Source organism: Hakea prostrata, chromosome 3 (genome assembly GCF_041222555.1).
Source record: "Hakea prostrata isolate BN-2017 chromosome 3, UWA_Hpros_2, whole genome shotgun sequence".
NCBI lineage: Eukaryota > Viridiplantae > Streptophyta > Magnoliopsida > Proteales > Proteaceae > Hakea > Hakea prostrata.
This window is the reverse complement of record NC_142602.1, coordinates 5,350,026-5,363,956: the sequence shown is the minus strand read 5'-3', so window position 1 is coordinate 5,363,956 and position 13,931 is coordinate 5,350,026. Positions and strand designations below refer to the sequence as shown.

General features: G+C 36.6%; 1 protein-coding gene across 1 annotated transcript; it reads left to right on the top strand.

Annotated features, from left to right (window-relative positions):
• The first annotated feature begins 667 nt into the window (after positions 1-667).
• Positions 668-13,427, top strand: LOC149020283 (defective in cullin neddylation protein AAR3-like). The gene is made up of 9 exons (XM_089148394.1): positions 668-905; positions 1,712-1,796; positions 3,967-4,018; positions 4,217-4,292; positions 4,407-4,489; positions 6,273-6,369; positions 10,092-10,137; positions 11,900-11,991; positions 12,084-13,427. The coding sequence occupies exons 1-9, from the start codon at positions 848-850 to the stop codon at positions 12,419-12,421; spliced, it is 927 nt and encodes a 308-aa protein (XP_089004520.1). The 5' UTR covers positions 668-847; the 3' UTR covers positions 12,422-13,427.
• Positions 13,428-13,931: the final 504 nt, after the last annotated feature.

The window sequence follows — 13,931 nt, the reverse complement described above, 5'->3', positions numbered from 1 at the left end:
ATGTTTAAAATTTTAAAAATTATGGGGGCCATGGCCCCCCTTCGGCCCCAACACATCCGCCACTGTTTACAGTATAAATCAGCTTTTCTTGAAATACGCGGCATTCAAGGAAAAATAAAATGATATCCTCGAGTAGAGAAGCATTGATGGGAAAAAGAAAAGAAAAGAAAAGAAAAAAAATAATAATAAAAGAAGAAGAAGGAAACAATCCGTCAATCTCCCAAAGACAATTATTTGCAAATTTTCAAGTATTTATTTTTTTAAGTAAGTTTTGTAGTACCGATTTTATATCAAAATCATACCGTATCATATATCGTATTGTTTCGTTTTTGTTGTACCGATTTTGGTAGATATTATACCAAAATCGTATCAAATCGTTTTTTAAATACCATTTTCATACCAAACCGAATATTCGGTACGGTACATTTTTGGTATGGAGGTTTGAAATACGGTACCGTACCGTATTGACACTCTATTCTCCAATACGTAAAAAAGTGTTATTGTACCCCAAATTTTTTTTTTATCAAAATCGGTAGATTATCGTATCGGATATTCACAATACAATTTCATATCGGCCGACACGATTGAAATCTCAAACCGTGTTTTTTTGTTGGGTAGTACTTAGTTGTTCCAATGTACAACACTACAACACGTTACAAGGATAAATTTTCAGTTTCGAATTAAACACCAGTTCCTCAGAATAAGGCAATAAGCCAAGGAGCGGAGATATTTTTCTCCTTTCGTAAGGTTTTCTTTAGGGTTCTACCTATGAAAATTGAGAATGACGTCAAGTTTCAGTTTCGAAATCATATGTCGCTACACCTGAGATTGAGATTTTCTTTGCTCGATGGAATCTAATAACCTGAACCAGTTCGATATCTTTGATATTTACAAGAGATATCGTGGTAATATAGCTCACGCATCTTCTTCTTGTTCTGCTGCTTTTTGCTTTCTTTGAATATCTTGCGTCTTTCTCGATCAATGTTGTTTTTAAGTATGTAATATATGTTTTTGAGATCGGTATAAACAAGAACGGTCTTTGTAGTTTGAGAAATTTAGTGTCGAAACGGTGCAAGCTTTACCAAACCTTGTTTTTTAGTTTACTGTGATTATTCTTTGGTTGCAAGTTGCAAAGCTGTATCAATGGTTCTTGTATAGGGTCGGTTCCGTAGTTCCATTTTAGATTCTCAATTAAATGGCACAAAGCTGCGTGCATTTGCCCCTTCCGGACTCCACGACAGTGGGGGCTTTGTGCATGGGACGTTCCTTGTGATAAAATGGAAGTGGGGCACTTTCCTTTTGTGGAAATTCCCCCCCCCCCCTTCTTTCTCCTTCTTTAGTATCTGTTGAATGGTGGTAATTTAGCTTATAATTCTGGTTTGATAGATCTGTTATAGGTTTGGTGGTGCGTTTAGTAAGTTCGACTGATAAAGGAGAAAGTGTTGAGCTCACTCCCTAATCTCTATATGTGGGTATCTGGTACATTTCATTTTCTTGGGTGCATATGGAGTTTATGCTTTATCTTTATCCTTTTAAGAGTCCATTGATGTAGATCAGACATGCTTTTGTTTGGTCGCGGTGCAACTTCTACGTTTGAGTAAATTTTTTTTTTTTGGATAGACAATTTTAAAGTACTTCATAAGAGTTCCTAGTTGTTTTCCTCTTTGTTATATTCTTGCCATTTGTAATTGAATTATGTTTGCTCATGTAGATATTAAGTCGGGAAATAAATATGCCAACTCAAGGGAGGCATTAGCTCGACTCTTAAAAATGGTGGAGTCTGGGATGCAGAGAAGGTACTTTTAATTTTTTTCAGCAGGTTTTGTATCATCTGTAAATATCTGTCAGACTTTGGCATTTTTAAACTCATATCGTGAATTTTATGCAAAACTGTGTAAATCTTGTTTCGTGCCTTAATTAGATTGGTCAATTTAGAACTTTATCCATTTTTGGTTCCATTGGCGGAAGTTACAGAACAAAAGAAACATTGTGTTTGTTTGTCTTTTCTATTCTCCATCTGCACATCCTCCCCCCCCCCCCCCTTCTTTTAATTTTCTTTGATTCCTTTCTTGCTGATTGTGGGAGCCAGTAGGGTTCTTTTCTATTTTTTTTGGGTAAAATATTCCTGATTTCATTCTAAATCTAAAGCACAACTTTGACAGAGGACTTTAAAGCTGAAATAAAATCCTCAATCAAACTCTACATATAAAAGCAGCCACAGTTCGATCGAGTCAAGATATCTTGCCTCAACTCGATCAATCTCCTGGATTTTTCTGTTGGAAGCTAAATTCTTCAAGTTTTTGGTGATACACACAATCCTTGTTTCAAAATGTAGGGTGATGTACTCAGTACTTGCTTGTAGACTAATTTATTGTAATTTTGGACATTTTTAATTTTTTATTGAAGTGTCATTGTGTTCAAGATGCCTAATATATAGAAAGAGGAGGGGAAGAGTTTCAGTCCCATCCTCCCACAACGACAAACCACGACAACCCCCCCCCCCCTCTGCATGAGTGCTCTCGCTCATGTGAGGTGGCAAAAAGAATGTAACGACTTGCTGAGTTCTTTTTCCAAAGCAGTTTTCCAGGGTAGCAAGTTTGGCCTCTGGGTTCAAGTTTGAGTTCTTGAACCATGGATATTGCAAGATAAATCCAGGTATTAACTCTAATTAAATAACAAAACAAAATATCACCCTATTGAACCCAAAATACTAGTTGGACCTGGCTCATCTCTGTCTGGATTTGTAGATGGATTTGTGCCAACTTATGGAAGCGCTACTTCTGCCTGCATTATCGATTTTTTCACATCTGTACAAAGCTGTTTAATTTTTGTGAGTTGTTGGATTCTGGGATAATGACTTCTCATTGGACGTAGAAAAATGATTCATTTTGAACCTGGAGAATATTAGAAAATGAGCTTCTTCTAAATGTTAGCATCACTGTTTAAGTGTTCACTTTTGTTGCTTGATGGCCACCTTGATCATCTTCCTTTGGATCTTCGCTTCATGTACATGTGTCAACTGTCTGTTTTCTGATGACCTACCTTGACCTTTATTTGCATATGTATGACGTAGAAGGTTGCATTGGTGCAACTGATTATATATTTACCCACTAGAAGTTATAGGATATCAGTAATAACACTTGGATGTGCAAACATTGCGGTACCCGTTTTTAATATAAATGGTATCTTGTAGACAGAAGAGAAGAGTGTACAAGCACAGGCGACAAAACTTTTCCAAGCAAACAAAAACCTTGAAGCAAGAAAATAATAAATCTATATCTTCACAGTAAGAGACTGTCCCATAATCTTGGCCACATGAATCCCTGATTTGCGAAATCATCTGTTATGTTGTCTGCAGATTTGTGCTTCCAGCCTTCCACTGAAGTGAGACATTCACTCAGGAGGCTCACCAACTTTTTTATCTATCAGGTTTTACCTCCATAGCCAACCAGCATCCAACTCTTCCATTCAATAACCTAGAAGAACTGCTTTCCTTTATTTGGTCAAAGACAAAAAGACAGCTGTTTCCAACCTGGAAGGAAGAGCCAATTACTCAGCTCTAATGGAATTTCTTTCTAAAAACTGACTAAACTCTGGTTGTCCAACCGCTTGTTAGTATTGTTATATGACATCTTATCTCTTTAAGGTTATGCAAAAATTTGAAAGCGGTTGTCTTCACCCAGTTACATTATTTTTTGGTTTGTCTGAAGCTGAGGATCCTCATACTTAGCAAATTTTTTTTTGTAATCATCACATCTAAACCACTTCAAATGAACTCTGCGTTGTCCAACCCATTAATGTAATTGAGCCATATGTGCTAGTTGTTGCCTGTAAATGGTGTGACTTTGTGTATTACTGCTTCGTGCATGCAGTTTTACCTGTTACTAATTTAGGCGTTGCCTGATTTATGGTTGGTAGCTAGAATTCTATTATTTGCTGTAATGAGTTCAGTTTTTCTATTGGCAGGGAGCTGATTTTTGTTGAACTCTCCAAGCTCATGGCCCAGCTAAATTTCATGGTGAGGTTTATTCTTTTTTAAGCTATCTGAACTTTTAGTTGCAAATAGTACATTATTGGCTAATTAAGGAACTCTAACCGCCTTCTATGTCGATGCCTTTTATGTACTGTATTGCCCAGTCAGTGTGGATGAGGTTTAGTTGATCCATTAAGGAACTTCTTTGTTGTTAACAAGTTTCCGATGCTGATTTCTTTGCAGGTAGATTCTTGTGAATTCACTCGCTTCTATGATTTTGTGTTTTTGGTTTGTCGTCAGAATGCCCAGAAGAACATCTGTGAGTCATCTCCTGCATGATCTAACCACCATTCCTTTGTCATAATATCTGGGAAGAATTATTTCATGTTGTTTGCTTATGTGACTTCCTGCATTTCTTCTAAACATTTTTCAGCTGTGTGTGATGCTGTTGCCGCTTGGAGGTTAGTTTTGACTGGAAGATTTCGATTACTAAATCAGTGGTGTGAATTTGTTGAGGTATAATTTTCCTCCCTACTCAACTGCGCTTTATAAACGAGGTTGTTGCAAGTTATTATACTTGCATTTTGTACGTTGCAGTTATTTCTGCTCTATTCCAATAATGGCAACAAATTTTATCTATTAATATATCGTATTTCATTTTGGGTGTTGGAAATCAATGATACTTGAAATCTGGAGCACAACTAATGTATTCGACTTGGAGCTTGACTAATGCAAGAATGAGACGCCCATGTTACAGAATCTTAGAAGCAACAAATTCTTCATGAGGGTTCAATTTTATGTTGCACAATTACGAGGATCTGCTCTGGTGGGCGTCTCAAAATGCATAAACCAAAAATCAAGTCAGGAAGCATTCCTGTTGTTGAAATCTGACTAATTTTGGCAGGGAACCATGAAAGATCAGATGGGATTTATATTTGAAGATTTTATGGATCTGAATAATGCAATCTTGTCTGGACCTTTTTATCACAGTTTCTCATCATGAAGTGGTTTTGTGGGACCATAGAGCTCTAGTTGTATGGTGACTTGCCTCAAGTTCAGAATTTAGTTTCAGTGTCCCAACAATACACAAACGCCTGCCATGTGATAGTGTGAGAGAAGAAAAGTGAGTAGTCTTCACAGCTGCCCTGCAAACGGTGTTATCCACTAATGCAAGTAACCTACAATGTGTGCTGTGTTATGGCGTGCAAGAAGAAACATGAATAGTTTTTTCACAGCTGCCCTGTAAATGGTCTCATCATGGACTAGGAAGCTATTCAAGCCTAGGATGGCAACTAGACACAGATAATGTAAAATGTGGTGCCTGCATATTTGATGAGAAACTTGTGACGCGCCCAACATGAAGTTTTCTTTCAGAATGTCTTCAAAACCTTTTACAGTGGTTTACTCAGTGTTTCTGTTAACAGTAGTAATTAGAGAGGGTAAAGGATATCCTTATTAGTGCTTTTAGTATACCATAACTAACCCTTGAGAGCACCATTTTCTAGTTTGGAAAAAGGGCATTGATGTTTTGCACGATTTAATCTGTTAAAAGAACAGTTGAAGGGGACCCATTCAATATAACTCATGACCAATAAAACCTCTTCTGATTTGTTCTCAAACTTTCTCATGTTTTGCTTAGTATATAATCCTTGACATCCTTTCATCAATAGAAAGTTAGAAACCTGTCCAGAATATGTTTTGGTGCTAAGATCTATCTGTTGATGGCTGTATTACTGAACCCCATGCTTTCTACATGCCTATCTCTACTCTGTTCCTTCAAGCATTAATTTTATCCTGTATGTCCTATCAAAAGAATGACCCCATTTGTATTGCACCAGAATGTTATTATTGTGTAAAATGTTATATTTATGGTTTCAAATAGTATCCCTGTACTCCAGTATGTTTTACACTACCAAGATCTATTTTCGATGGCTTATTACTGAACCCCTCATGTTTTATCTGCTTGTCTGTAGTCTATTCCCTCTTGCATCAATTTGATCCTGTATGTCCTATCAAAAGGATGACTCCCATTTGTATTGCACCCAAATGTTGTTGTTGTATAAAATGTTATATTATGGTTTCAAATACTATCCCTATATTCCAGATTTGCTAACAATCCTTTATATCAGTTAATACCTCTGTATTTCATTGCTTCAATCATGTTCGTCTGTGCAAAATGCTCTTTTTTTTCTCCTGCAATATCCCTGTCATGCCTTTGGCTGTTAAGTATCCTCTGAATGGTGATCTACTGCTTCTTAGTCAACTTGTCATGGTAACTGACTTGTTTAATTGTGCTTAGAAAAATCATAGGCACAATATCTCTGAAGACACTTGGCAACAAGTGCTGGCCTTCAGCCGCTGTATACATGAAAATCTTGAAGGTTATGATCCTAGAGGTAAACAAATTCATACATTCTATGGCTTAGACTATGATGAAGCTATCCTTATAGAATTGTTTCATGTTCTTGTACATTTCTAGTATAATATTTTTACTACAATATGAATCAGGTTTTCGGAGATGGGGATGGGTGAAAGTATGCCACATAGGAGCTCTTTAGTTATCTATCATGTTTACTTAGCAGATTTGATCTAGTTTCATGCCATGATTGTATCTTACGGAACAGTAGATGTGTATCGCAATGCTCCAGTCTACTTCTCACAGTGGAGGAAGCACAGGAAATGATTTCACTGATAACTGGAAATTACCAATCATAATAATAAACCATGGCCATAGTTGTTGACTCCTAGGCATCCAGGTGCCTTTCAGTAAAGGGCACCATGGTCGCCTTGGTGATGCCTTGACGCCTCATTGTTGTTGCGTTGGATATTTCTTCCAACACTGGCGATCAGTTAAACATCAATGACCATGGCTAGCTTTATTGATGACACCCTAGTCATTGCTAAGGTTATGTAAAATTGGATCATCAAACTCCTTAAGATGTTGGAAAACTTGAGAAATAAAGTTCATTACTGTTCGTAGCTCTAAGCAACCAGACCCTTGTTATTTGAAAAGTGTCAAGGTGACAAGGCAAGGGTGGCTTAGGTGACAAGGTTCCTGCTTAAGCATGCATTAATCACTGTATGTAATATGGCAAGTATAAAAAGGGCAAACCTGGTGCTGAAGGCTTCCAAACAAGCCTAGTCTGGGGGAGCAACATTACCATATGTAATGTAGCAATTATAATTTCATTAGTTACTCTAGTTGCTTGGAATCTAGGTGAACCACAGCATTTATAGGGTAAGAAAACAAAGGCATTGCCTAGCTGACACTGGCAAATAAAGCAAGAGAGTAGTGCCTGGACGCTAGGCATCATCTTGACAACTACCATCACCATACTTACATTAACATAGAAGCCATACCAATTTATTATGATATACTTAGCCTACCGATGGCCAATATGGGAAGACCAACATATAATAAACAAAGCATAGGATGTAATATAAAGCAACAAACATATATCACTGTATTATTTCATTTTGCAATTTTTTTAAACTGAAATATAGAGATCCCACATTGTTTCATTTTAAGAGCAAACCTTATTAGCAGACTGAAATAGATCTATGACGTTGGTACTTTTTTCTTCTGATTCCAGTTTTATGGATGATGTATTGTGGTTTGCTTATCCAAATTAGGTTGTACAATCATCAAGGGGAAAACAATGTTTTTGAAGTGATTTATTGACAAGTGACATGAGTCTAGTATCAGATTTATGCATTTAGAGAAGTTTGATAACACTGCAACTGATACCTTCTGGATAGAGCAGTTCAGGGAATATATTTTCTAATTTCAGGATTCTCAGACTGAAAACATATTTCTGTTGTTGAACCCACTGATACTGATGGGTATATATGAACAATGTCCGGGGGTTGTTTTGAGGTGCAAATTCCCTTCTGGCTGCCAGTCCCATTTTCATTACCTTGAAGATAATGAATTACTTCACGTAAGGAAAAAAAAGTAGACGAAGGATTTTTCATTCTGTTTGGAGCATAATTTCGTTGAGTTGAGGGGACCACTAAGATGCAAGGAACTTCTAAGTGATATCTACGTAATTGAGCTGATTATGTGCAATGTGCAGAGACTGCTTATCTGGAATCTTCTCTGTGCATAATTTGGAGTCAGAAACCTGAATAAGTTTTTCAAGCTAACTTGATGAATTGGTGCCCTAAAACAATTGAATCAGGTCTGGAACTTTTGTGACTAAGGATGAACAGGTCTCTGAGATACAGTATTTGCATGCAGGAGGAAAAGAGAACAGTGTATTATCATTCTAGTAGAAGAACAAAGATTACAAAGAGAACAAGGAAGTAAAAAAGAACAGATTAGAGAGAAACAATGGGTTTTGGATGGAGAAGAGAGGAGAGTATTCGTAGAAGTAGAGAGAGAAAGAGAGCGAAATAAAAGCAAAAAGGGCAGAAAGAAAGGTGGGGGGGAGGTGGAGGAAATTAGAAAGAGTTGAGAGAGGAGAGACACAGAAGATCAGTTCCCTATGCGCTTATGTATGTGAGCCTAGCATACATCTATTCTATTTAGTTTCAGAACCTTTACATTCATGGTCTTTACATTGTTGGAAATTGCTTGCTCCAAAAATAAAAAGAAGTAACTTCTTTGAGAAGCTAGGTTGTCCATTTAGTTTCTCAAGAGTTTCATCCATTACATCACACATCCTATTGCTGCCCTTACCATTGACGCGGATTCAGGTTTAGGCATTACCTTACAATTTTGTTGATTGCAGAAATTAGTATGACATACAAGCGAGCAGTATGTCTGGAGCTATGCAATTCTACAACGCTGCAGTACCCCTCTATAGAATAATTTATGTCTGTGATGAAAGATCAATGCATAGAACACAAAAATGTTTATTCACTTTTTTGTTTTTTTGTTTTTTGTTTGTTGTTTTTTTAGTCGCATATCAATTCCATCTACACTTAGGTATGAAAATTCTTTTGAGCATACTTTTTAGTCTTCATTTTACCTCTAGTTATTGATAGGAAATGATTATGAGGATTTGGGATCCTGAGTGTTATTGTTTCTGGCCTCACAGCCCTCACCTACTAAGGTAGAGATCTTTGGTTGTTACAAAAAACTGATACATAATCTTGAATATTGTAACTCTTCTTATTCTCTTTGGCAATTGTATATTTACTGCCTCACCTTCTGCTAGGGGATGCATGAAGCATTGTGGACCTTTCCATTTTAAACAAGCATGCATAATGGAGAATTGGAAGAGAATGGCTTAAATTTTCTTCAGAATATTATTAGAATTAGCAGTATCATGGGGAAAAACAGCTTAATAAGGCTTGAATAAAATTGTCTTAGGGCCTGTTTGGTTACATGAGTCTGGAGATTTCAAATATCTAGAGATTTGAAATCTATGGAGTTATAATTTATAAAATTAGATGTTTGGTTGTGGAATGAAATCTGTGGATTCATCCTAAAAAATTGTTTGATTGAGTGATTTTTGTGAATGTGTAAATGTAAAGCTTTTTTGAAATCTCAGGATTTCACCCCTTACCTATAAATCTACAGATTCACATTTTTAGTGTAAAAAGGTGAATCTCTAGATTTCATGAATCTAGAGATTTTACAACCAAACAGGTATAATTCTCAGATTCATGAATCCAAAGATTTCAAATCTCTGGATTCATGTAACCAAACAGGCCCTTAAGTCATGTTATCGAGGCAATAGCTTTGCTCAGGCTAGAGAGAGAACTCTGACCATTCTTCCCAAAACCTGTCCGATAAATAATACCATAAAGACAAATAATCAGATACATGTATGGATGTAATTTTTGTATGAATGCATTTATTTTTGGGTATATATGTCAATTTATGCTTCTGCTAGCCATTGTGCTTGGAAACCCAGTTTGGGGTTATGACTGTGCTTTGGTTCATCCAGCTTTCAGAAACACCTCAAATTGGCCTGTTCAAGTTGCAAGGTTTTCTAACATCATTCTAGATATGAGATTGGAATTTTTATGTTGAGACAGAAATTGTTTTGAGTCACTTGGCAGTGTAAAGACTAATTCTTTAAGAAGAAATATAAGGAGTGCAAAAGGATAAATTTTAGTTTTTGTATTTTCCAAAGTCAGACTTCAGTTTCTTTGATCCCCGCTGCAGGCGCATGGCCAGTTCTTATTGACGACTTTGTTGAGCATATGTACAGGTAAATATCATTTTTATCATTTCTTTATACAATTGATGCTTTATTTTGCCTTTTATTTTGAAAATTATGCCACCACAGCCTAGTTAGATTCTTTTATGTGGTATGAATCGCCTAGCTGGGATTTGTTCTCTTTATTTAAAACTGGGATATAGATGATGACTTAATATTGGTGCTGAGGTCGTGATTATTTGGAGAATTAGTAAATAATTATTATTGAAGTCTTCTTTTCAGACAGTGTTAATGCAAATTTGTTTCTGGAAGGCCTTGGTAATTTTTTTATATGTATCTATCACCTTTTGATTTTGATCATGTTTACCACCTCTCCCCACCCCCCCCCCCCCACCCCCCCCAAAAAAAAAAAAAAAAAAAAAAAAAAAAAAAAGAAAGGAAAAATAAAGAACATTCTGAGTTTGTTTTTAGCTTATCTTCTTGTTTCTAGCATTAGCTTGTCTTCTTGTTTCTAGCAACCTTAAAAGTTAAAAGCACATTTTTCGAGCATTGGCTTGGGCTCCAGCAGTCCATGTGTTCCTACCTATAAAGTTATAGACATCAAATGTTCCAAGTGCAGATCAAATATCCCAAGTGTGAGTTTCTATTCTTAGGTTTGATGACTAACTGCTTCCAGGGTGGAATTGCTCTAGAGGTAGTCTAGTTTGAACTGCTTGTGTCAGCATCTACTTATTGTTACTGGAGTTTGTCATTCCTTATTTTGGAAAGAGTGGGGTCCTTCAAATGCCAATTATGGATTATTAAGCAGTTGCTGGTAATTCATTATATGTGTTCTTACTTGGAAATTTTAATTGTATTGCCAAGATTCAACTGAATCTCCTCATAAAGGGCTCAAAATCCCTAAACTCTTTGGACTCCTAAAACCACTCAACTCTTCTTCAGTTCCCCAGCAACAAACCTGGATATCCCCTCTCATGCTACTGACCATGCTGCCAGTCTTTATTTGATGCCTGGGAGGGGATCTTACATTCTTCTGTTTCCAGATATAAAAAGTGAAAATGAAGTAAATGATTCTAGTAAAATCTGCACAATAAAAAAAACATTTGAAGTGAAACATTTCCTTCTTTTTTGGGTTGGAGAGGGGGGGGGGAGTATGTGGGAGGTTTCTTACAACGATATACAAAATTATGGATTATTAAGTCTCAATCTTGGTGATGCATTATAATTTTAAATACCTGATCTCTCTACTAGCTGGAGATTTGGTGATGATAGGTGCTCAACAGGGGGATTAATTTATTAATTTATTCTCTCTTACCAGCTGCATTACGTCAAGCTCATGCTTAGTATTAGAAAGTTTTATGTTGGAGAACTGCCCCAAAAAAAAACGTTTTTTTTTTCCTTCACTTGCATTTGTCAAGAAATTTGAAACTGTTACAGGGAGGTTATCTGTTATCTGTTTTTAATAAATTTGTGTTATCAGAGGGAGCGGGGAAAAAGTTAGAAGTTAATATTACTTTGAAAATAAAGATGTTGAATTGTATAACTTTTACTTGCCATGTTTTTTTAATTAAATTAAAACTATCAAAAAGTCTGATTGCTGATATTTATAGTTTCTTGAACTTTAAGTGTTTGTGTAACTATAGGTTAAAAGCATGAAAGCATTGACTACTAAATTTTATGTTACGGTGTATCAATGCTTGGATGTAGTAGTGAATGCTGGGACTTGGTTTCAGTTTGAAGTTATCCCTTCATCCTTATTTATCCTCCATATTAGGTCTATAAGCTTGACAATTTTACTATTGCTTGATTGTAGAATCACTAGGTTAAATAGTTGCAGCTCTCTGATCCTTGGTTATAATTGTGATCCTGAAGCTGAGCCGTGTGTCTCTGATAATTGCCTACCTGGTATGCTGACCTTTAATCCCTTCAAATATGATGGTTTTCATCCATTGCATTTTCTCCTATCGAGCATTGTTATATATTGCTTTGTGTGGCAGGACTTAATATCTTTTCAGGTTTGAAGAGGAAATCAGTTAATATTTGTCAGCAGGACGATATATCAGAACCCATCTTCCCAAACTCAAAAATTTTAAAACATTCATCAAATTGTAAGATAGGTAGGACTTCCTTCATGAATAAACCTACAAATTGTGAGGACGGTCCACCAGGAAATGATGCAGATGACTACATGGAAATTGTCAAGAGTAGTATCCCCCTGGAAGTCGCTAGCAACTCTCAACGTACGATTGAACGTAGCTTGTCAAAGGGCTTTGCAGGACTCCTGTCGAAAGGCCCTTCTTTGCAGTGTGGTGAGAGTAGTGTGTCCTTTGTATAATTGCTGCCATCAATGTAACAATAACAAAGTTTTAAAGGAAACGAAACAGAAGGAGAAGCGCTACATATGGGTTTTGTTATCTGGGGAGTCGTGAGTTGGGAGCCTCTTTTCTTTGGGTGGAAGAGGGGATGCTTTCCACCGTTGTCAGGCTTCCATTTTGTAAAATTTTATAGTGAAAAAAATTAGTGTGATTGGATTCATTTCTCATTGTTTTTCTTGAATGATTTGTGTCAAAGGCTAACAGAATAAGGTTGGTTGCCATTCATGGTATGTCTTATATCATTATTCATTTATTCGTAAGAACTGGGAACTCTCTGCTCCCAGTTTTGAACTTTGTCTTCTGCAGTCTTAGTAGACAGGGTTGTCTTTTGAAAGTTGTCAAGCCTGTTAAGTTGGGATCAGCTTTCTTCCCTAGCCAGAGGTAACTTGCTTGATACTGCCAATCGTTCGTAGAATGATGTACTCTTAGACAAGGGTAAAGGCTCTATCGAACTTGAGTAAATCAGCTCTAGGTGTCCAGTGTGCTGTGGTCTAAGGCCCTTGGAGGTGAGATGTCAATCCATCTATTCCCAATGGTCACTTGTTTCGCCATCAAATTAAAGAGTTGGTATCACCTCTACATGAGTACGTACTATTTTCACCACACAATTAGGTGGGAGTGTTATCCCTGTCCTATTGCCAAAGGTATAGATATTAATGATGCTTTGAGAGCAAGTTCTGGATTGTGTTGTAGAAACTGTTCTTATTAATGATCAACAGGGTGACTTCGTAGCTTGCCAGTGTTCTACAAGTTAGAACTATCTCGGTTGAAGTCATTAGAGATATCCCTGTTCTGACTGTTTTTAAGTTCAGTTCCATTTCAATGTTTTTAGATTGTTTTATCTGTTGTGAAAGCTTACTTTGATGTTAGTCTCGGACTCTCGGGCTGGTATGGCCGTCATTATAGTAGCTGAAGATTACACGTTTTCTAGCAGAACAATTTTAATTTAGTTTCCTTTCTTCGTTTCTCTCCCATTCTCTTAGCAAAGGAGGCTTGTTTTTTCACAGGTTCTCCAAGACATTGTTGGATTCTTCCCGTCTTTAGATGTTCTAGTTTTGTAATCAACAGGAGATTTATCTACTGCGATTCTCCCTAACAACATTTTTGTTCTTTTGCCCAAAAAAAAAAAATTGTCTCTGAATACTGGTAAAACCCTTTAACATGTATAATTCTGGAGATATTGTTATACACTTAAAAGAGTGGAACCACAAATCAAATTGATGGTTAACCTCAAAAGCAGAATGACTAAATAACAAATCCTATGATTGGGGCAGACTTGAATGTTGCACAACACTGGATACTAATCGTTAAAGGAAGTGTTAGTGCGAATATGGATCATCACCCCGTCAGGGGAGCACAGAACCGATGGCTTTACTACCACAAATCCTGTGAGACCCACAAGTAAAAAATAATAAATGAAAAAAATCCCATCACTCAACACCTAAGTCCCCCTGTATTTATGGTGGTAAA

Coding starts and splice junctions, on each gene's coding strand:
- LOC149020283 (XM_089148394.1), top strand. CDS start 848: ATGGAATCTAATAACCTGAACCAGTTCGATATCTTTGATATTTACAAG. Junction 4,293..4,406: donor GAATGCCCAGAAGAACATCT/GTGAGTCATCTC, acceptor AACATTTTTCAG/CTGTGTGTGATGCTGTTGCC. Junction 4,490..6,272: donor AGTGGTGTGAATTTGTTGAG/GTATAATTTTCC, acceptor AATTGTGCTTAG/AAAAATCATAGGCACAATAT.